This window comes from Gossypium hirsutum, chromosome A08 (assembly GCF_007990345.1).
Source record: "Gossypium hirsutum isolate 1008001.06 chromosome A08, Gossypium_hirsutum_v2.1, whole genome shotgun sequence".
Classification (NCBI taxonomy): Eukaryota; Viridiplantae; Streptophyta; class Magnoliopsida; order Malvales; family Malvaceae; genus Gossypium; species Gossypium hirsutum.
In genome coordinates this window covers 4353638-4379409 of record NC_053431.1, presented here as the reverse complement: position 1 = coordinate 4379409, position 25772 = coordinate 4353638, and the positions used below count along the sequence as shown (strand labels likewise).

General features: G+C 31.6%; 1 protein-coding gene across 2 annotated transcripts; it reads left to right on the top strand.

Moving 5' to 3' along the window:
* The first annotated feature begins 23447 nt into the window (after positions 1-23447).
* Positions 23448-25248, top strand: LOC107930454 (myb-related protein 308). Of its 2 annotated transcripts, none has more exons than XM_041075671.1 (2): positions 23448-23831; positions 24298-25248. In XM_041075671.1, the coding sequence occupies exons 1-2, from the start codon at positions 23793-23795 to the stop codon at positions 24967-24969; spliced, it is 711 nt and encodes a 236-aa protein (XP_040931605.1). In that variant the 5' UTR covers positions 23448-23792; the 3' UTR covers positions 24970-25248. The 2 variants fall into 2 exon arrangements, with proteins under 2 accessions (XP_040931605.1, XP_016717616.2); XM_016862127.2 differs by having other exon boundaries at positions 23450-23831; positions 24314-25248.
* The last annotated feature ends 524 nt before the right edge of the window (positions 25249-25772 follow it).

Sequence of the window (25772 nt, the reverse complement as noted above, 5' to 3'; positions counted from 1 at the left end):
AGGTTTCTAAACCGTCAGTTTTACATTCTGATCATGATCTTATGGTATTCTTTACAAATTATAAAATATGTCTTTTAGAAGACTTATGATACACTGAAGGTTACTAATATAAATGACATCTATGCAATGCTCCAAGTTATCATTTTGCCATCTCTCTCTCACGATTAAAAAGAAAATTTGGAGTGTCCATTCTCGGAAGAGGAAATCAAAATGATGTTTTTTTTTTCAAATAAGAGGCTATAATTCACCTGGGCTGGACGGTAAATTGGATTTTTTCTATAAACACTTTTGGGATATTATTGGTCATCAAACAACACAAGCTTGTCTAAGATATAAGATTCCTACTCATGGAATTGAATGGAACACTAATAATGCTGATCTTTAAAGGACTTACACCAAAAAGAGTAACTGATTATAGGCCAATTAAAATTTGTGCCGAAGTCTTGGTTAACAGTATTGATACCTTATTTCTGTATCGATACTATTTTTAAGTTTGATGTTTCAAAAAAATTTGAGGAAATGTACTGCGTATCAATACTTGTACCTAAGGATTGATACGTTAGTACCAAATATGTCAAAATCTTACATTTTGGTCTCTTTTTCATGACTAAACCAATGCAAACTCAATTGGTGCTTAAAAGCACACCATAAACCTACACAGAAACAATTAATGGCATACCAAAACACCTCAATTCAACAATTTCTCAATCAACCAAACATTCAATATCAATTAGACACTTAATCATGTCATTTGTACCTATGAATTCATAAGCCATTTAAGCATGCTTAAGCATTCCTTCCTATCATTTAAATCAAACCAATTCACTTCCAAAATTTTCATTCATATGCTTCATCTATAGCTGAACTTAATACCAACATATACACTTATATATATAATCTTTGACAAATCCCAAAATCAAGCATTAAACAAGTTTCAAATCAAACTATCATAAAATTTACACACATAGGTTAACACATATGTACATATCAAACTATTTGTCAAGCATACCTATTCAATAAGATAATTAACAAGGTAAAAAATCATGTTTCAATCCCAAAACTACTAAACCATAATCACTTTCATGCTATTATCATTTCAACCAATTACCACACATTTCAATTCATGCATTTACCTAACTTCAAGCTATAACCTTATTCAAGTCATCATTTACAAAGATCATCATAAGCTACCAAAACTCAACATTGGCATTTATACCTTTTTCTACATATACTAAAACACTTATAAACATTAGACTCACATTCAAACATCCTAGGCATACATGCCACAACCAAGATTCAAAACGTTCGTACATCTACCAATGAGTATGGGATAGTGTGAGCTTCAAAACTTGATCCAGCTTGGTACGTTCCACAAAGCAATCTACAAGGAAAAGGGAAAGTAAACGAAATAAGCATATAATATGCTTAGTAAGTTCATAGGCATTAAACGACAACTTGCCTCAATTTTTGATTTAATACGGCAAACTACTAGACTCTCTATTTTTGCCTAACATGACAAGCACATATCAACAAGGTGAGTTCAACATTTATCATATCATTTAGCAATCCAAGTATATAACCCTTTAATTCACTTATTCAAACAACATTTAATCAATTCACTAACATATTCATATCATTCCACCAATTTATCAACAATACATCCAATTTCAATTTAATGTTAATCACTATATCATATCATTATTCAAATTTCTCGTCGAATTCATTGATTCGTCACATTTTCATATCGACCCTCTAGGCTCATATAATGGGTTCGCATGATTTTTCCCCTGTTATTGATATTCGTTTATCGCAGTATGTATTTGTAACAACCCAATAGTCGAGTAATCAAAAAAGTGTATTTTCGGTTCTCTGTTTTCGACAAACGAATTCGTAAATATTTGTTAAAAACATTTACGAATTTTATTGTGTGGTTAATTAGGTTTTGGTTAGGTGAATTAGTTTGAATTAAGGTTAATTAGGTATAAGGATTAAATTGAATAAAGTGTGAAAGCTTAATTATAAAATAGAGAAAAGTCAAGGGACTAAATAAATAAATAAACCAAATTATGACAATTGTGTGGTAAAAATAAAATATATGTGCAATAAATACATACATACATTTGTAATACATATATGTATTTGCTTATTATTTAAGTAAGAATAATTATTATAATGTAATATAATAATATAATAACATAAAATAAAACAAATAAAGGAATGAAGAAGAAAGAATAAACAGAATAGAAGAAAACGAAAAAGAAAAATTAAGGTTTAAAGTTTTCAAGCTTAAGTAGTAAGTCAATTTAATCCATTTTCTTGTAATTTTTGATATTTTGATATTATTATATTAAATTTTACTAACCCTGCAAACTTAAACCACAAGCAATTCAACAACCAATTCTTCAATCAATCCAAAATACCATTTAATACATCCAAATCATGACAAATAATCAACTTAATTAAGCTAACTAATGTTCATTCATAAATACTTCATATGTTTTATCCAAATCAATCTAAATTTGCATATAACAAATTCATTCATACTTTAACCAAAATAAGTCATTTTGTCACCTTAACAACCACTTACTTATATTTATGCATATAAAGGCAACCATTATCATAATACAACATCATTTATAATCATTTTCTAAAATAACAAACATAACATCCTAGGTACATGCATTTACCAAAAAGAAATGTACTTCACCACAATGAGTTCGGGATCGGCCTTGGACGCTGATTCAATGTTTGAACTTTAACCTAACCTGTGCATGGAAAACAAACCGTACGCTGAATATAAATTCAGTGGTATTTCTATAATCCGAATACTTTAAATAAATAATATTGTCTAAAATATACACTTTAACCATACATAAACATTAACTAATCAATAAATCAATTCATCTATTATTGCTTTCATTTCTCATCAATAGCTTTCTCACTTTGATTCATATATCAATTGGCAATAACAATACTCTTTTCGTGAACTCTTAGTCCATGTATCACTATTGTACAATCGAAATCAATATCCCATTTCAAATTCACATTCATTGTCATTCAATATCAATCCAATTTATTTATTTACCCCTATTAACAAGACTCGGACTTTGGTGGATACACGGATCCAACCAAAACACACCAGTATGGCACCCAGTGCCTCATCAGATAATTCGAAGTAATAAGTTGACACCCAGTGTCTCATCGGTCATGCCGAAGTAAGTTGATACCCAGTATCTCGTCGAATTTATCCGAAGTAATAGTTTGACACCCAGTGTCTCATCGGCTCGTGGTCGAAGTATCCCTGAACACTTCCAATCCTATGGCATGCCAACTATATCCGACTCAGTCTGATACAGTTAATAGGGTTTAATTCCATAATTAAAAAACAATCAATATCCAATATCCACATTTCATATTAATCACAAATTCATATAAATTCAATTCAATATCAAAATGCTAGTTACTCACATCAATCACTTACCATAAGTATTAAATCAAAATACAACAATTAATTATTAGATTCAGATTATAGAAATACAAACCGTAATTTCCCGAGTCACTCTTCGTCAACTTTTTCCTTTCCTTTCTTTGCCGAAGTCTACGAAAATTAAAACAATTTAAAATCATCAATACAACAGAATTTAACATTGAATATTTCAATTTATACACAACTTTTGCCTAAATTCTAATTTAATCCCTAACCAAAACTAACTTTATTTTCTTCACAATTTATTCTTTATTTTCATTCAATTAACACTTAAAACTAAATTTAACTCTTTAATTTCACCATAAATCCCTAATTTCAAAATTCTTGCAATTTCGTCCCTATTACTTCAAAACCTATAATTTATTTCACAATTTAATCCCTTTCCACTTCTAACTTAAAATTCTATCAACTTAAACCCTAATACTTCAAATTATTCAACATGAACAACATCTGAAAATTCACCAACTTCTAAAATTTCAACATAAATCAAGTAGTATTTTGTTCTAAAATTCTAAAAACATAAAAATTATAAGAAAAGTGATTAAATTGACTTACCACTTAAGCTTGAAACCTTTAAACCCTAATTTTTCTTTTTTTTTTTTCTTTTCCCTTTCTTTCTCCCTGTTTCGTTTTCTTCATTCAGTTTATTCTTTCTTTTTCATTCCTATATTTATTTTATTTATTTTATTTTATGTTATTATTGTAGACGGGCCAATTTGCCCGGGTCCACCAAAATCCAAAATAAATATAAAATCCAAAAAATAAAACAAAATAGATACTGTCCAAATTACAGCCCAGATTACTTGGCCCAATTTCACAAATAGAAATAGGCCCAGATGGCCCAAAAGTTAAAGCACTAACAGAAACCCTAGGGTTTCCCCCAATCCAGCGCCGCAACCCCTAGCTCGCAGCACGGTACGACTGCCACGTGCACCTCCGTACGCCCCCACGTCGAGTGCCACATACCTCCACAGCTGGCCCCGTACCTCCGTACCTGCAAACCAAAGAAGACAAACACAACAGCAAATGGGGAAATAGGAAAAAATTGTATTTTTTATTTTCTTTCTTTCCTTTCGGCTATAAAGCCAAGAGATTCCATCATTGTAGTTTTTTACGCAATACACGTACACTGAAATACATACGAAATATCAAAAAAATCATTCATAAAGTTATCCAAAGGTGATCCAAAAATCTCTTTATTTTTTTCTTTTGTTTCTTTTAATTTTCTCGCGATATTATCATGAAGAAACGAAAATGTTTGAATCGGCACCGATGAACGCCCATATATCTCAGAAATATAGAAACTCGGGGTGAGGGTCGAATGTTTCTTTTCTTTTGAATTTCTGCTTTGTTTTTTAGAAAGAATAATATGCTATGTGAGTTTTTTTTAAAAAAATAAGAAAAGGAAAAAAAACAAACTTACTAGATCTGGACAGTTGCGGCCTCCGTTCGTAAGATCTGGCCACCGTTTGCGCATTGTCGGCCATTAAAATAATGGGGACACGGCGACAGCATGCTAGATGAAACCCTATTCGAATGGGTCGATAGCATTTTTTTATATATCAAATAATTTACTGTGTTTTAAGAAAGAAATAAATAAAAAAGGGTTTTAATGGCTGTTTTAAAAACGACGCCGTTTAGGGGAGGGGGTCTGTGCGTCGACCCGTTCCAGGACCCAAACCCGTGCCTTTGTGCTTCAAATGGGTTATTTGTGATATAAGCCCTTCCCCTTTTACGCTGCATTTCAATCAACTTACATTTGTATTTATTTGTTTTTTTAAATTATCCTTGTAACTTGCGTGTGTTTGCATTTTGGTCCGTGCTTCAGCGCTGCCTTTTGGGGTGCGGATTATTTCCAGATTTGGTCCCTGCGCATCCTCACATGTTGCACGCTGGTCCTTTTTTTATTTTAACAGTTTATTTCATTTATAATTTGTCCCTTCCATTTTAATTCTATTTTAATTGAGTTTCCCTTTTTCATTTTCTTATTTTGTGGTTCATTATCATTTTTTTGAGATACATTCAACATCTTTTTGATCCTTGTTTACTTATCATTTACATTTTAAGTTATTTTAATGATTTTAAAATCACTATTGTAATGTTTTTTTATACACTATTATATATATATACTTTATAATAAAGTTAATCTTATTTCATGCATATTATTAATCTTATATAATTTTATACATATAACTTCTTTTAAATTTATTCTTATATTGTATTACATAATCCTACATAATATATCTTTTAAATTATTATTATATATGTATATAAATTTTTTGATGCCTATGGTTAATCTATAACATTACTAAATCCATGTATTCTATACCTATAGTTTTCTTTGTATATAAAAGTATGTTTTTAAGTCTATTATATATAATTTATAAAAAAATTAATTTAGTCTTAAATGCATTATTAAGTGCACGCTTTCTTTGCAAATAATTATTTCTAAATCTATTTATGCATATATATGTTTTTGTAAATCTAGTGTGTGTATTTCCTAGGATTATATTTTATCATGCATTCTTTTGGGTCTACAAGTGTTGCATTATATTTGTTAATTGGCATTGTATTTTACGAGTGTATATTACCCCATGTTTTTATTTCTCTTTTATGTCTACAAGTGTTGCAGTATAATTTTTAACCTTTTTCAATTTTTTTAATTGTTCCATCTTATTTCAAATAAAATTAATGTGTTTTAAGCTAGTTTTATAATTATCCATTTAAAAATTCTTTAAAACGAAGGCCATGTTCGATGTTTAGCAATTCAGGGAATCGTGCCTTATCGTGCTGGGTTGCAATTTCCTGTTTGTTCAAAATAATCGAATATTCCTTTGGAATTTCACTCATGTCTTTAAAAATTCTTTAAAACGAAGGAAATGTTCGATGTTTGGCAATTCGGGGAATCGTGCCCTATCGTGCTGGGTTGCAATTTCCCGTTTGTTCAAAATAATCGAATATCCCTTTAAAATTTCACTCATGTTTTCTAAATTCTAAAACAAGGCAATGTTCAATGTCTAGAAATTCGATGAATCGTGCCCTAATGTGCGGGGTATCAGTTTTTCTCGTTGGACTAAATAATTGGGCATCCTTCTGTAATTTTCAACATATAAACTTTTGGGACTCAAAATTTATCGTGTTTTCGAGGGTAGAAAGGATCGTGTCCTATCGTGCTGGATGTGATGCTATATTCCTCTGAAACAAGAGAATTTTGACGACCAACTTGGGCTATTCAAATGTTTATAAAAGGAACCACATTTCAAAAACATTTTTAAATATTAGACATAAGGACAATATTTAATTGATTTGGTACCAATTTTGGGCGTAGTGAGGGTGCTAATCCTTCCTCATGCGTAACCGACTCTCGAACCCATTTTCTCATATTTATGTAGGCCAAAATTGATTTAAATGGAATAAAATGCTTTATTAAGTGATCCAATCACACCTAAACAAAAAGGATTGGTGGCGGCTCCACATTTTTGGTTTTAAAATGTCGATCCCCCGTTTTGTTTTCAAAATAAAGAGGGTGGTTTCGGTACTTGGCGACTCTACTGGGACTGAACAAAGAGGGTCTAGCAATAAAATTGATTATTTGTTGTCCTTTTGTCGAAGTATCGAAAATATGTTTTATCATGATTGCATTTGTCTGTATGATTGTTATGGTTCAGGCTTTTAAAATAATACTGCATTTCATTGCATGACCGCTGTGGTCACACCTTTTAAGTGGGAGTAAGAAACTATGTTTTCGTGAGATTTTCACCTCTGTATGGGCTAGTGGATTGCTTCCGGGATACATCCGTACATATGATTTTGTGAGATTTTCATCTTCGCATGGTAATAGGGAAATGTATTCCCCTGAATCGAACTCGATCCATATGAGCCTATAATGGGTGAGGATTGAGGAATCTGCTAGTTCAGGTACCTTATCTTTAGAACCGAACCACATATAGTGAACTTTAAAAGCTATCCTTGGGTGGAGCCGCATCAAGCCTTAGTATTTGCCCATATATGTGTTATAATTATCTTTTCTGTGCTTGTATTTTATCACTATTATCTGATACTAACTTGTGTTTTGTTTTGATTGTGTTTTGTATGACATTGCATACTAGAGGAGGTGTTGATTCGTATTCGATTACTAAGTTAGAAAGTTTGCATACTAGAGGATAATGTGGCTGTCCGCGCATGGTCAGAGAAGTTACAATCGGAGAAAGTGGATAGCTTGGCAGAAGGATAGACATCAGAGTTGCAGGAATTCACTCACGTCAATATAGCACAGAATGATTTGTAAGAGTTAAGAGATATATGGGATCGTTGGGATGAAGGAACCAAACAGTTGTTCTATCAAAGCTATGGTGATATATCTACTTGTTAGATATTAGGGTGGACAAGCACATGTTTCGAGTTATGGTTCAGTTTTGAAATTCTTCTTACAAGTGTTTCACTTTTGGGGAAGTGGATTTAGCGCCTACCGTGGAAGAATATACTACCCTGCTCAGGTGTCCGAAAGTTCAAGTTAGAAGAGCCTATGCCAAGTTTTCAATGGTCAGACTTTCGCGAAAAAATTGATGAACAGTTCAGGGATGAGTGAGCCTTGGGTCACTGCTCCGATTCAACAAAATGGAGATAGTAAATGTATCCCTTGGGAGAATTTGAGAGAGTTGGTTTTAGCACATCCGAATGAAAGAAAGAGGGTCAATATCTTCGCCTTAAGCATCTACGGATTGGTAATTTTTCCTAAGGCTTTAAGGCACGTGGATGAGGTAGTCACTGACTTATTCGATCGTCTTGAGAAGGGAATCACACCTGTACCTGCAATATTGGCTGAGACGTTCAAATCCTTGAGCTTGTGTCGGAAGATGGGCAAGGGGCGGTTTATTAGATGTGCGCAGGTGTTGATAGTGTGGTTTCATGGGCACTTTTGGAAGGTGGACAAGGTTTCTTATCGGGTCTTTTCTGAAGGTTATTCCCCGTTAAAAGAGGAGGCAGCCATACAAATGAGAGAGGATATCTCAGAGGAGAAGTGGATGGAAATCTTCCAAAACCTCAAGGAGGGGGATATAGAGTGAGAAGCATTTTGGATGGTTCCTGATGAAATCCTGTGTTGATGTGGGAACTTTGATTGGGTGCCATTGTTAGGAATTTGGGGAGCTACTGGGTATACTCCGTTGCTTGTATTAAGGCAGTATAAATCGAGCCAGTTTGTGCCCACGACTTACGGGCTGGCTCAGTGTGATTTTCCATATAAAGGTGACCACTATAAGAAGAAAGTTCGGGAACTATCGGATGCTTAGAAGCAAACTTGCTGGATGAAGAGGTTGGCTGTTGGTTCCATGGTGACACCTGAATATGATGGATGGTTTAGGAAGAGGGTCAATGATAATATTCCTAGGCCAAGTTTGGAAGATACTCGGCCTGTGGTGGAACAATTACAAATCGCCCTGTCAGAATTGGAAATCATAAAGCAAGACTTCGAGAAGAAGAATTCTGAGTTAGGGAAAAAGATCGAACAATTGGAAGAAGAAAAGATGCATCTGAGATTAGACGTAGACGTTCAGAGATTAGAGGCTGGGAAGTGGAGAAAAGGGAAAAGTAAGGCCGAAGAAGATCTAGACAGTTTGAAGACAGATTATAAGAAGTTATGCCTGTCTATAAGGACTGCGGGGTTAGGTAAAACTTCCGAACAATGGCGCCATGAAATTCGAGAGGAAAGGACCAAAGCTGATCGATGGGAAAGGAAATTTCGAGAGGCTCAGGCACGAAATGAGGATTTAGAGAAGAACCTGTCAGAAAGCAGAAATGAACGAGGTGAATTAAGGGCTAGAGTGGTAGAACTTGAGAAGTCTCTTCATCAATACCAAAGCCGTAATACCGTAATGGAGTTGAGGGCAAGCTTGAGTATTTTCTTTTATTGAATGTATTTTAACAAATGTTTTCAACACTTCGTATATTATTTGATTTAAAAATATTCATTTTACAATATATGTTCTAATAATTATGTATACATATCTCTAGTTTGTTTTTACAAATTATTTTAAATTCATCAATTCATATATTATGTGTATTATGTGTTCATCAATTTATCATTATCTTAAGACTGTCTTATATCACATTAATTTCTAATTGCTATTTTGTTTTATACATCTTGCATTGATTGTTTATATTATGGCACGTATATTATCATTGCATATTGTTTATTCATTTTATAGTTATATCAATTGTTCTCCATCTATGTTTAGAAGTTCGATTACATTTGTCTTAGATTAGTCGCATTTGATTATTAAATTGTTAATTGGCATTGTATTTTACGAGTGTATATTACCCCATGTTTTTATTTCTCTTTTGGGTCTACAAGTGTTGCATTATAATTTTTAACCTTTTTCAATTTTTTTTAATTGTTCCATCTTATTTCAAATAAAATTAATGCGTTTTAAGCTAGTTTTATAATTATCCATTTAAAAATTCTTTAAAACGAAGGCGATGTTCGATGTTTGGCAATTCGGGGAATCGTGCCCTATCGTGCTGGGTTGCAATTTCCTGTTTGTTCAAAATAATCGAATATTCCTTTGGAATTTCACTCATGTCTTTAAAAATTCTTTAAAACGAAGGAAATGTTTGATGTTTGGCAATTCGGGGAATCGTGCCCTATCGTGCTGGGTTGCAATTTCCCGTTTGTTCAAAATAATCGAATATCCCTTTAGAATTTCACTCATGTTTTCTAAATTCTAAAACAAGGCAATGTTCAATGTCTAGAAATTCGAGGAATCGTGCCCTACTGTGCTGGGTCTCAGTTTTTCTCGTTGGACTAAATAATTGGGCATCCTTCTGTGATTTTCAACATATAAACTTTTGGGACTCGAAATTTATCGTGTTTTCGAGGGTATAAAGGATCGTGTCTTATCGTGCTGGATGTGATGCTATATTCCTCTAAAATAAGAGAATTTTGACGACCAACTTGGGCTAATCAAATGTTTATAAAAGGAACCACATTTCAAAAACATTTTTAAATCTTAGACATAAGGACAATATTTAATTGATTTGGTACCAATTTTGAGCGTAGTGAGGGTGCTAATCCTTCCTCATGCGTAACCGACTCCCGAACCCGTTTTTTCATATTTACGTAGGCCAAAATTGATTTAAATGGAATAAAATGCTTTATTAGGTGATCCAATCACACTTAAACAAAAAAGATTGGTGGTGGCTCCATATTTTTTGTTTTAAAACGTCGATCCCCCGTTTTGTTTTCAAAATAAAGAGGGTGGTTTCGACAATTATATTATTATATTATATTATAATAATTATTATTACTTAAATAATAAGCAAATACATATATATTACAAATGTATGTATATATTTGTTACACATGTATTTTATTTTTACCACACAATTGTCACAATTTAGTTTATTTATTAATTTAGTCCCCTAACTTTTCTCTATTTTATAATTAAGCTTTCACACTTTATTCAATTTAATCCTTATACCAAATTAACCTTAATTCAAATTAATTCACCTAATCAAAGCCTAATTAACCACACCACAAACTTCGTAAATATTTTTAATAAATATTTACGAATCTGTTTATCGAAAACGGAGACCAAAAAATACACTTTTCTGATTACCTGACTATCGAGTCGTTACAGTATTTGTATCATCAAATCACGATATCAACTAAATTCTACTATCATTTATTCAATTTACATTTTATATCTTTATTAACCTATCTTGGACTCAAATGGATACGCAGATCCAACCAGCACACCAATATGACACTTAGTGCCTCATCAAACAATTTCGAAGTAAATAAGTTGTGCCCTACGCTCATCGATATAACCAAAGTGCAAATGTATCCTGAACTCATCGACTCGTAGTCAAAGTAACCCATACTCGATCTATCTTATGACATGTTAATTATATCCGACTTTCCTCGAACAATTAATAGGGTAATAACCATTCAATTTTCAATTATAATCAAATCACCATTTATCATATTCAATTCATTAATAAAATAATAATTTAATTCATATAATAGCATAAATCATCTTAATTTCAAGCCAATTTCATATTTCACAAAGTTACATTATTTTTAAATTTATTCAATTTAATCATTTATCTCAAAAACTGGTCAAATCCATACCAATATGATTCAATCAATCATAATCCACAATAAATTCATCTAATATCTCAAATTACAATTCATCATATTCAATTTATCAATTCTTTACGATTTAGTCCATATATCACCTTTTGTACCAAATTGTAAACATTTCAAACTACTACTAAACATAGATAAATTCATAAATAAAATATAAAAAAATCATACCGTATGAACTTACCTAGTTAAATCAATAAACAAGTTGAACTTCAAGGACTATTCAATAATTTTGTCTTTTTCCCGATTATTTTCAATATGGTCCAATTTATGATCTATATAATAATTCACTTCAATTTATCATTTCCAAACATCTTATATTATTCTATTGCATGTATATATCAACTCAATTTCATTTTTGAATGCCCATTGAATTTTTTCATTTGATTCAATTTAGTCCCTAAAACAGAAATTGCAATATCTTTCAAATTTAAGCTTCAATTTCGAAACTATTCTCAATTACATCCTTCTAAGATCCTCTACCGTCCATAATTACAGAAATTTTATACCAATTTTGAAATATTTACACTTTAATATCTATGTTCAAAACTAACAATTTTCACTTTACAAACTAGTCTTTTTTCATATCTAAGCTTAAAATATAAAAAAATTAATAACAAATTAATATTAACTTTGTCGAAACCATTTTTTTGAAAAACGGGGTCGACTTGATTTTGGAAACGAAAACGAAAAAAGGGAGTCGCCACCAATCCTTTTTGTTGAGGTGTGATCGGATCACCTCGTAATTTAATTATTTTAATAAATGTTTTGTTTTGCTAAAACAGCGATTTTGGTCCGCGAAATTCAGAAAAACGGGTTCGGGAGTCGGTTACGTATGAGGAAGGATTATCACTCTCGTAACGCCCAGAAATTGGTACCTAGTTGATTAATTAGTGTCTTAGTGTCGAAAATTGAAGGCTTGAAAGACTTTAAAATACGATCTCCTTTTTTGTAAAAACACTCGAATGTTAAAGACTTTCTCGTCTCGAAGTAATAAAATGTCACATCCAGTAAGTTAGAACACGACATCTCGAACTTTTAAGAATGAGCTTGCCTTTTATTTAAAATTCATGTATTTTAACTTTTTAAAAGGGTATTCGGTTATTTAAGGTAACGAGAAAAATCGAAACCCAATAAGTTAGGGTACGATCTCTCGAACTTCCAAATGCCAAACATTACCTTTATTTACAAAAAATCTTATTTCGAGGTAACAAGATGTCATATCCAGTGAGTTAGGGCACAACACCTCGTATCTCCGAGAATAAACATTTTATTTAAAATTTGTATTGCCATTTAAAAGAATATTCCCTTATTTAGGTTAAATGAGAAAAACCGAAACCCAGTAAGTTAAGGCACGATTTTCTCGAATTTCTAAATACGGAATATTGCTTTTATGAAAGAATTATTTTTGCTTGGTAAAGGTTAATATAAATTCGTAATAAAATAAAATAACGAAGAATGAATAAACAAATAAAAATTTCGATATTAACGAACATAACAGAATAAAGATAAACGTATAATAAGAATTATGAGAACAAAAACGGAGAAATAAAACGAACAAGCAATGTAAGAGAATAATAAAAGATTAATAATAATTATAATAGTAAAAATAATAGTAATAATAGTTATAGGAAATAATAACAGTACATTAATAAGACAAATAATTTAATAATAGTGATAGTACTAAAGAAAATAATAATACTAAAATAGTAATAAATATAATGGTAATAATAATAATTAATGCTAGTACTAATAATAAACGTAATAGTATAATTCCATAATAATAGCTATAATAATAACAATATTTTAAATAAGATAATAATAATAGATAGAAAGTAGTAGTAGTAATAATACATTAATAAGAATAATAGTAATAATAATAATAATAGTAATAAAAATAGTAATAATAATATATTTATAATAATGATAGTAGTTAATGATAATAAAAAAAATAGTAAAGAAAATAAAGGTAAAAACTAACGAATATAATAATAATAATAATAATAATAATGATGATAATAATAATAATAATGGTAATAGCAAAAATAATTAAAAAGACTAAATTGAACTTAAAATAGGAGTTTGGGGCGAATTTGGAATAAAAATACAAAGAAAAGGACCAATTTGGGCGCGCGGATAACAAGGGAGGACCAAAATGGGCAATATCCCACCTTCCCAAAACGCACAGCACCAAAAGGGACCAAATTGAAGGTCAAAATAAATTACAGGGTAAAATTAAAAATAATGAAAAATTTAATTTCAAAACAATAAAAAAACGGAAGGGCTAAAAGTGCAATTAGCCCTTCCACTTAAAAACACGCGGATCTCCCCCCTTAGTGGGTCGGGTTGGACGGGTTAATGCAAAACGGCGCCGTTTTGGCACCTGAATATTAGGCCCAAAACGACGTCGTATAGACATTGTTATAAAACTCAAAATTTTTAACAAAAAATTCATTTTATCCTTCCAAAACAAAAAAAAACTAAAAACCCTCCCCTTTTTTCTCTTTGCAAGCCTGAGATCCTGCGAGGAATCTGGCCGGTCGCCGCCGCGTCGGCCACCGCACACGGTGGTCAAAAAATAAAAAAGGTATGTTTTTTTATTTTTCTTATTTTCTTTTATATTTTATATATATATTTATTTATTTATGCTGTTTTTTTTAAAGAAAAATAAAGGAAATATGCATATATATATATTCGAAGGAAGAAAATAAAGAGAAAAGTAAACTAAAAAAATCAAGAACTTCGCACGATGAATCTATTTTTGATTAGCTTGCTGTGTTTTTTTTGTTTGAATTTTTTTTATTCAAAAAATGTCCCCTTTTACATTGTTTTTGTTCGACTTATATAGTCGCTTACATTGCTATTGTTTTTGTTTTCTGTCTTTTCTTATTAATGCTTGTAGGTGATGGTGCAACTTGTAGGACGATAGGGCGGTGCTGAGGCGGCGTCAGAGGTGTCAGAGGGCAGGTGCGGCTGGTGGCAGAAGATTAGCTAATGGGTTAATTGGGTTTGGGCCATTTGGGCTTGTTTTGTAATATGTTTGTTGGACTGTTCATTTTGGGCCCGGGCAAATTTGGACTTGTACAAACTTCTTCAAGCATTCATTAACGGTAAATTTTAGAAACTTTAATAATTTTACTAATGGTACATGGGCTAGCTAAATTAAGCTCCCATGACCTTAAAAACATAAAAATTACAAAAAAAGGACTTAATTGAATATACCAATTTTATGCCAAAAGCCTTCAAACCTATTCTTTTCTTCTTTTGCTACGATTGAAGAAGATGATGAATAGGAAAAATGTTTTATTTTTATTTTATTTTAGCTTTTATACATATTTTAACTTAGTAAATTATGATTAATTTTAATTAAACATAGAGTAATTAATCATTAAGCACATTTAACTAATTTAGTGGATACTAGCTCATCTCCACCCCCGTTTGTTATAATTAAAAAGGCCTAATTGTTTAATTTATCCTTCAATTAATTAAAATTCATAGTCATAAACTTTTACCACTTTTACAATTTAGTTATTGTACCTTAATTAACTATCCATTTGACAAAATTAATGGACCAAACTTTAATTAACTTTTATACTAACCTCGTAAATATTAAATAATAATATTTTCAGGCTCGAGCATCGAAAATAGGGTTCTGAAGCCTCATTTTTCGACACCACTGACTCTCGGGTTATTACATGAAAAGTAAACATGGCCACGGGTCGTTTGTCTTTGTGATAAATGACTTGATTACTATTTGATAGTAATTGACTTGTCACGAAGAAAGTTGCAATGGTTATCATGAGATTAAATAAGATCATATTGGGAGAACGAATTTATCCCAAACAGATTAAGGATATTCTATGAGGGCAACACGTTTATGACAAGGTTTCGTAATGATATGTAATAAAGGAGAGCTCAGTCATGATACTACAGTGGAATGGGTTCATAGTTAAATAAGTTTATAATTAATAGGCGAAAAATTGGAACTTAATTATAAATTATTTGAGTCTTAATTACATATATCCAATTGATCCCTCCCCTAGTTCGTTGAAACTAGAAATGAATTGTATGTAGAATCAAATGAACAAAAATGGATGGAAATGATAAAGTTAGAGAAACGTGTCACATTCGCAAATGAATGTGTTTTCTCACTAAGTATAGAAATAACTTGAAAATTAATTTATGATTTTGAATTATTATTTAATTAAAGTTAGAAAATAGAATTAAATTACTTAATCATTGTGAATCCGTTGAATATGAAAATTAATCTATTTCCTCATAGGTTTTTTTACGGTAAAGTTGCCACGACTTTAACGGAATTAGAATTGGGTTAAGAAAATTATTTAATTAGAAAATTGATTTATCTAATTAAATAAATAATATTTGTTTTGGAAAATAGAAAACATGTATTGGGTTAGATGAAATTATAAAGTGTTGAGTTAAAAGTCTAGGAATAATATATAATTGGACTCAATCGGGATTCTCCTATCGCCCCCTATAAATAGATGACACTAGTAGAACCATTACAAAAGTTTCACATAACTTTGATATATTGATATTCTGCCAGAAACTAGAGATAATTTATTTTCTAAGTATAAATTCTATTTTCTGGGAATTACAATTCTACCAGTTTTTATTGAGAGATAATTACTTTCCTACTAAAAGTAATAAATCGTTTCTGGTTCTGTGTTTGGTTCGTGATTGTTTAAGCTCACACTTAAAGTAATTTGTGTTACGAGAATAGTAGAGAAGGTCGTTCAATTGAAAATCGAGAATCTCAAGGATCCGTCTCACTCAAAGCACATGTACTTTTCAAGAAAAAAATATTACTATATATTTCAAAAACTTAATTGATTTTCAAAATTTTAATTTTTCACTGTGACTGAAAACCATTTTTCTAAACAAAAATTTTCTAACAACAAATCACATGGCTAAAATAGCAGGAAACTTGAAACTATCATATAATAAAATATTTTTTAATAAAAAATATCGATAAACTTAAAATGATACACTAAAATAGATCGATAACAATATACACTATTTCCAATAAAAAAAACAATACATCCATCGATATAATACCAATCACCTTAATTCTATTATTACTTAAAAAAGCTCAAACTGTAACGCCCCAATTTTCGGAAATCCTGTGAATGTTTGCATAGGTTTAATTATGTTAGTGGGCCTCTAGAAAGCCCAAACTTAAGATAGAACCCGACAATTTTAGTTAATTTTTGTTCTATAAGAAAAAGGGGGTGAAATTATGAAATAGGACCTATGTGAAAATGTTTGAAAATGCTATAGATTAAATTGAAGTGGCCAAATAAATAGGAGTGCAAAATAGGAGGATTTGCATGACAAACCTCCCATTTTACATGAAGTGGCCAGCCATCATGTTGTTGTAGACAAAATGTACACTTGATATCCATAATTTATGGTACAAATTGGTACAAATTGATAAAAGGTTAGGTAAATGTTCCATGATAATAGGTTAGGTAAATGTTCCATGATAATGGGTTAGGTAAATGTTTCATGATAAGAATTTCATGTCTTTTGTATTAAAGAATTAAATGGATGAAATATGAAGTTTTATTAAAAGAAAAAGGGGTGAAAAGAACAAAGCTTTGTCCATCTTTGTTCATCATAGCTGAAAGTTAGAGAAGAGAAACGAGAGGAGAAAGCTCTTGAGTATTCGGTCATTAGGAGGAGGAAAATTGAAGGTAAGTTCTTGGTACCTTGCTTCTATTTTGAGGTTCATGAGTTCTTCTTGATTCTACCTTAACTCTTGAAGTATATTTTGATTTTTAGTTGTGTTGTGAGCATTTAGTCATGAATTAAAATGAAGGAAATGGTTGTTGTTTCATGTTCTTTTGATGAAAAATGGAAGATAGGTGAAGTTGAGCCAAACAAATGAGCATGCATGTGCCTTAGATGTTAAAGGGAAAAATCAGCTAACATGTTGTGCTTTAAAATGATGAAATGGAGATTATACTTAAGTAAAATCATAGATATGTGATTATTGATTGGTGATATACATGTTTAAATAATAAGCATGCAAGTTAGGTGTGAAAGAGTGATTTGATAATAAATCTGCTTGGGACAGCAGCAGTAACGTGACTTTTGCAAATCACCATAAATTGTGGGAGATGAGTTAGAAGCTGCATAAATTATGTAATTAAAGCTTAATGAGTCTATTTTCAAATGGAATAAACTAGAACATATTTTGAATTCTGTACAATGATAAATTTGATTCGTAATGAAGAGTGGTCAGATTAGTCAAACAGTGAAACATGGGAAACTTTAGAAAAATCTGGTATTGATTGGCCAGACCAAAAATTCTGAAAATTTTATGGATAGAAGATATATGAGTCTATTTTCAGATAAAATTAACGACACTTGATTTGGAGTTTCGTAGCTCTAGTTATAAATGATTTAGTGACTGTTGCTCAGGAAGACAGCTTGCAGTGAAATTATGATTATGTGGTAAACATTGACAAAAATTTGTTAATGAGTTGCTTATTGATTTCTTATAAGCTTACTATGATCTGTAGGTGTGGTTGGCCAAATATTGTAAGGGGTTAATACGTAGTTTGTATTTGAATAGTTAGATTAACGTGTTAGTAATCCAATTGTAGGCGGTTCGTGTGTGGATCTCGTCAGCATATTGTCACAAACAGGTGTGTAACTAACACCCTCTTTCTTAGTCTGGATCGGCAAAAGTCGAAAAGCCGAAATGCCGAAAACCGGTATTTTGTAGATTTGCGAGTGTACGAATGCTCGTGAGGTAAATCGATTAATGTTTTTGGTAAGCTGTAAAATTTGGACTGCAAAGTGCATGATTTCTGTGCCCTCGATATTTTTGGGCCTAATGGGCCAAAATTGGAATAATGGGCCAACGGGCCCAATTCGGTAAGAACCCTCGGTACGTGATTTTGTAGTACGTGAAAGGTAGGAATATGCATGAAAAACCCTAAAATAGATAAATTACTGAAATACCTTTAAAAGTGAAAAATTTACAGTTTTACCCCTAGGAGATAAATTACCGAAATACTCCTAGGGTTAAATTGACTTAAATGCATGTTTGACTGTTGCTATTTACTGCATGCCATGTTGTTATTATCTGATGCATGGGACTGGGATATTGACGGAGGAAGTACTGAAAGTGGCTTGTCCACGTACTGGAGGCTTTGCCTCAATTTACTGTTAACTGAGCAGCAAGGCTACAACTGTGGAGTGTTGGGCTGGGTGGGTTGAGCTATTCCCCACATGGAGTGTATGGCTGGTACGGGTGGAGTGTAGTGGTTGGTGGGTTGAGTAGTCTCCCCAAATGGGCTTGCATATGTTATTGATGTTGCATGTATTTTGAAATGGGCCTATGGGCCATACTATTATCTGAATAAGGGGCTAAGACCCAGTTTATTGTAATCTGAAAAGGGCTCTGGTCCAGTACCACTGTTACCTGAATGGGCTTAGGCCCAATAGGCTTGAGCTGACTTGGGCTTTGAATGGGTTTTCCTTACACACTGAGTTTCCCCAAACTCACCCCTTTTATTTTCATCCATGCAAGAAATCCCCAACCATAGTGGGCTTGGAGCTGTGAGGGAATTTGGAGTGGCCACCCGTTCTGAAAGTTTGATTTTCTTCTGGTGAACTGGACATCCTTTTATTTACGTTTGAAGTTTTGGGTTTTTAAATGTAATAAGGCCGGTTAATTATTTTTGATGGTTTTAATATGTATTATTAAGATAGGTATTACTTATATTTAACTGTTGAAATTGGATAGCTTTAGAGCGCGTTTTCAAAAACAACAATTGATTTCAAAATAACACGACAACAAGCAAAACTTCCGCAATGAAAGTATTTTACAAGATTAATCACTTTTCCTAAAAATGACTTAATCAAATCGGTTTCCTAGAAATATCCATGACGTTAAGGTGTGGCAATGGCGGTATGCATGTCTAGGATTGGATCCGAATGGAGCTTGGTACTTAAGCAGTCCGATGGACTCACCACCTCTTTTCCGGTTTCCTACCTGGTGCACAGCTTCCATTCACTTTAATCCTTAATGAATTAATCTTTTGAACATCAAGTACGATTTTCTGGACTTAGAATGGAAATTTTTTTTTTACGTTTTTGATGTGGCATGCCGGATCCGGCCATAACTTCTGGGCCGGGTTTGGGGTGCTACACAAACTATGTAAGTGGGAGATGTACTTAACATTAAAATTAACCCAACCTTCAAAGCCTTTTGCAAATCAAATTTAAGTCACTAATGATCTCTCGTCTCGATAGAGTCTAATAGCTTGTGGTTAGGAGTCATGTCTGGAAAAAAACTAAAAGAAAAATGAAAATAAGTGGGGCTTCATTGTTTCGTATAATGCCTTAATGGGTGGTGCTACTGAATAATGGACCATCTGCTGCAGTAATAATTTTTTGGACCACACTCAACAGTCATTGCCTGTTTCCATTTCTACGAGTGATACGTTTTTTTCTGGATTCTAGTTCTATGTGCTAGGGTTTATGTATGGTTACAGCTATGATTACGATAGCTATAAGTACTAACATGTGCTTTAATTTTAAATATTTTGATTTATCAATTATTCATCAAATTTAACTTTTATAAATAAAATTATTTCCATATAATGAAATTTCAAAATCATTTTTATTCGGATTATATTTTATCTTTTTTATTAAAATAATAAATAAAGTAATTTTTATATATTAGTTCGAAGAGGAAATTAGTTCCTTCTATTAAAATTTCATCCATGGCTTGTCTTGTGCATTTTCTGCTGACGTATAGAAGTTAATTTTTAGCAGTACAACTAATTTACCTATTTTTTGAATAAAATGAATAAAATGTAATTTAACTTTTAGTATAGGGACTTCCATGAAATTTTACTCATTTTTAGTAAATTCAACCCAAATTTGATTTAATTAATATAAATTATATTAAAATTTTAATTTAATTATAAAATATATTAATATTAATGTAAAAATATATGTTTAATGTTTTATTACTATTTTGCTAGTAAAATGAGTCTATAGATCAAATCGAGCCGAAAATAAATTTGGACTTAAAATCTTTTTGGAACTAAGTCGCAGCTTAACTCGGCTTGGATCATAGACAAGTCTATTTATTAGAATAAAATTTTAAATTAGACTCTCATTTTGATTAAACCTTATGTGAGTTATTGCTATATTTATTTTGGTTTAAGTCCTATCATGTGTAGATTTTGTCAAGATATTTCTTGACGTGAATTCGGATATAATATAATTATTAATTATATATTTTAATAATATTTATTTGATTATATTATTTTTAATTACAATTGTATGTGTGAGATGTGATATGTTTCTTGAAAAAAGAAAGAAGTAGAAATTGCCTAAGATGCAGGAATTAATATCCCATTTGGGCTAATTTCCTAATTAAAGAAGCTGCCAATCTTTCTTTTTAGGGAGGGGCAGAAATGAGATTTCCATCACCAAAATCAGCCCTCACATGTCTTTTTCCTTTCTCATCAACATTTTCTTTCTTTTTTCTTCTTCTTCATTACACATGTCTTCTCTATTTTCAGTTTGCATATCTATTTTGTGGGTATTTTTGTTGTCTTCACAAGTTGTAATGGACATATAACGGTGTCTTTCGTTCGCTAAAACTTCACCAACCACCAGTAGTTTTTCTTGGAAATTAAGTGGCTCTTTGTTAAGTTTTTAATTTGTTTTTGTTTTGAGAGTACTTTAGAATAATAAATGATTTCATATGTGTCAATTTAGACCCGTATTGTTTTAAAATTTTTATATGTTTTTTGTTTGTTTTTCCATTGTTTAATAAATCTTCAACTTTAGAAGCGTTTGTTTGCTCTTGTAGCACTTTTTTTTAGTCTTGCTTATGCATATAATCTTAATTTTGCAAGTGATTTTAGGGATGATTTTGTTGTAGTCTTCTCTAGTTTGGTGAATTTTAGATTCTTTTGTTGATTTTTGCTTGCCGCTTTGGACCATTCGGGGTTGATATGTCGTGCTTGAGTTGTGACAAAGCCAATTGTCAACGTATCATAATGTTTTATTAATGCTGAGGCTAAAGCCTTTGTTGTGTTGATGGAACTTGTTTTTTACCATCTACGACGAGTGTTTGCTATCTGAAATATATAGTTTCATTCATTAAATGAATTAATGAATTTACCTTAAAAAAGAAGAAGATGGTTTTAGGAATTGGATATATTGATTTGGATAAATAAATTGAATTGAGTTTTATACGAATCATTTGAAACTGATAAAAAAATTGATACAAAAAATCGATAGTTAAATCGATTTAAAATTTTAAATATTTATTCAACTATGTTGGATTGATGATTAAATCGAAATAAAAAAAGAATGAATAATTTCAGAGACAAAGAAGTAATTAACAAATCTAATAAATAGGTGGGGACTATTTGGACGAATGGTGCCAATAATGTATATTTTTACATGCAACAAAAACTGTATGAACGTGATTGAACGCACCATTAGTAGACCACCGACCCATGTAAAGACCAAATTTGACGTCTTGTTTAGTGAAAAATGAAACATGAAGCGTGAGAAGGGCAGATATAGGAGAAGGGCCGTTGAGAAGAAAAAATACATGTGATGAAACACGAAAAAAGAAAAATATAATTATTATAAAAAAAAAAGTTGTTGACTGAAGTGATAGCAGGTTTGTTCTTGTAAAAAAACAAGAATGCAAGTTCGGACCTCATGAAACGTATTTTTGAGAGGATTTTTACTTTAAAACGCTCACGATTTGATAGAATTCAGTTTCGAGTCCAATATAATATCAATATATATTTATACTATATATAAAGTGATTCATTGAGTTGGTGTCACAAGTTAACACGACATCAATTCAATTGTGAAATTAGTAAAATATCTTTACGTTAAATGGTAATCAATATTATTGTAAGGGTATTTTACTCTTTTCATATTTTTATATAATCTTCAAATAAAATAATTAAAAAGTATTATTTTGGGATTCAAATACAATATCGATAAATTCATATAAACACACTTGCCACTCCACTAATAATCATTTATTGATATTTTTTTATAAATATATATTTTCAATATAAGATATTTCCGTACACCCACATTTTAAGTGTGACAAGATCTAGTATATATATAGGGAGAATATTTAATGCATTGTCAGTGTATAATAACATGACATGTTATCATTGAATAAAAAACAGTGAAAATTTTATAATCAAATACTAATAACTTTCTTTAAACATAATTAAATAATAATTAATTATAAATAAATACTAAAACCCTAATTTCTAAATTCGAGACTATAAACCTTAAAACCTGAAGATTATTAATATTTATAAATTTTGTTGGTTTTTTTAACATTAATCTCATGTTCTTATCATATCTGTTCTTTTTGATATAATCTTAGAACTACCCATAGCTCCTCATCAATCCTTAAATAGGAGAAAAATACGCTTCAGTGCACTCGAACCCATATCCTTCTGTACTGACAACAATATCGATGCCAATTGAACTAAGATTCAGGGTGGGTATAGATGGACGATTGGGTGCGGTGCGATGCGTTTAACTTACTTTTTGTCTCACGCTATAGTATTTAATCTCACAACTACCGCTGTTTTTACATTAACTGCAAGTAAACATACCGTCCATTCAAATCCGCCTACAATCGATTGAATGTTACTTTAATTGATAATAGAATACCACTTGAGATGAGATTCCTGACAACCGATTAAATACATATACATACAAAACAATTTTTCTCACGTGCCATATATATATATAATAGACTGCAACCCTTTCATTACAAACACACAAATCTCAGCCAAAATGCAAACCCATGGTATCTTTTTCCTTTGAAAATTAAAGTGAAAAAAAAAAACGTATTCATGCCTTTCAAGTTTCAATGGTCTATTTAAAAGAAGGCAAAGCTTTTGGGCAATTGTGCTCCTTAGAGCATCGGTCTTTGTCCCACACTTTCTCTCTCCACCAATATTTGTTGTTGATTTCAATGTATTTTTTTGAAGTATTCTGAGTGATTATAAAAGAGAATGGGAAGGGCTCCTTGTTGTTCTAAAGTTGGGTTGCATAGAGGTCCATGGTCCCCTAGAGAAGATAAATTGCTTGTCAATTACGTTCAATCTCATGGTGAAGGAAACTGGAAATCACTTCCTAAGAAAGCCGGTAAGTTTGGGAATACATTTCGATTTTCAGTTCGGGTTACATTCTGTTTGGTTAAATTTGATTATTGGTCTTGTACCATGCGTACAGTTATAGATTTAGTCCGTTTCTCCAACTGAATCATTCTAAGTCCCTATAGTTTTGGAAGTTTAGAATTTTAGTCTTAGCACAAATGACTGTAATTAACCGATTAATTTTATTTTTAGTGAGTAATATGTGAAAGTAAGAACCGAACACGGCATTACACGTATGATGATATGTTTGAAGCATTGGATTTTGGAAATAGTAGAGCTTAACTTAATTAATTTAACAATTATCCTCAAGTGAGGACTAAATTTTTAAAATTTGAAAAGTACAAGGACTAAAAAGGATCAAATTAAAGTACAAGGATTAAATCCACAACTTCTACAAAATAGAGGGACTAATGGCAGAATTCAACCTATTATATGTTTTGATTTTGATTTTATAGTTATTCGGATTCACAGGGTTGCTTAGGTGTGGAAAGAGTTGTAGGCTTCGGTGGATGAACTATTTAAGACCGGATATTAAGAGAGGTAACATAACACCCGAGGAAGACGACCTTATCATCCGATTACATTCACTTCTCGGCAACCGATGGTCACTCATCGCCGGCAGACTTCCCGGTCGAACCGATAACGAGATAAAAAACTACTGGAACTGCCATCTCAGTAAACGGCTTTTAAACCAAGGAACCGACCCCAACACCCGTAAGAAACTATCACAACAAGCCACGAACACGAGAAAGAACATCAGTGACACAAGCAAAACATTTTCCGAGAGACCCAAAATTCATCTCCCGAAACCCATTAGGGTTACCAGATCTTCTTTCCCAAGAAACCAAAGCTTCGAATTGGACAACCACCAATGCAATGCGAACACCCAAGCAGGAGGAAACCCTTCGTCGGACTATGCCTACGCCGCCGACCATGGTGGTGAAAACATGAGGGGGTTTCTGGCCGATGACCTTGATATTCAATTCGAGTGCGAGTCCACTGTATTGGTAAGTGAAGATGATAGCTCATCATTAGAGAAGCTTTACGAAGAGTATCTGCAGATTCTGAACCAAAACGAAGATGACGAAATGCAATTGGATTCTTTTGCTCAATCATTATTGATCTGATTTTAGACAAAGTGTGGGAGACAAAGAAAGAAACAGAGAAAGACCGTACGTTGCTGTCTTATGTCGTGCATGTCAAATGGCTCAACTTTGAATCTTAAGCTTTCACGTGCCTACCTTTTCTATCAACTGTTCTATATAAATCGAAAAAATAAAATAAAATTCCCACCGTCCTTGTAATTTTTTTCTCCACTGGTATAAAATTCAAATTTTACTAAAGTTATGCTTGTGATCCATATCCCTTTATCAACAGGAGAATGATAAATCAAATTTTTCTTCTTATTTTTGTAGTATTTTCAGTTAAATTTAAATTTTTATCATGACAAAAAAATTGTCATTTTCCTATTAATAAGAGATATAAATGACGTGGAATTATAGTTTCATATAATTCTTTTTCTGACATAAATACTTCTTGAAACAAATGAGAAAATTGTATATTCTCCTTTCTGAATTTTAAGATTTCAATTTAAACCCCTATTAATATAAAATTTTTATATTACACCATACAAAATTTTTTACTTTGACTCTTGAATAGTACGTGTAGGTGAAAATATGTATGAAATTCCTCTATTACAATGATCGGATCAAATAAATAAATAAGGACATGAATTTCTTTCTCAGTAGTTCAACTTTAAACAGTAAATAACATTATTAATTTGATATATTTTTTTTATAAAATACGGGTTAAATTGATTTATTTAATAATATATCAACAACCAAGGTAGTACGACGTTGAGGAAATTGCGTGCCTTCCTGTCGACAGCTGATTGGATCCGTCGCTTATATCGTTCTGAAATGCCAACATG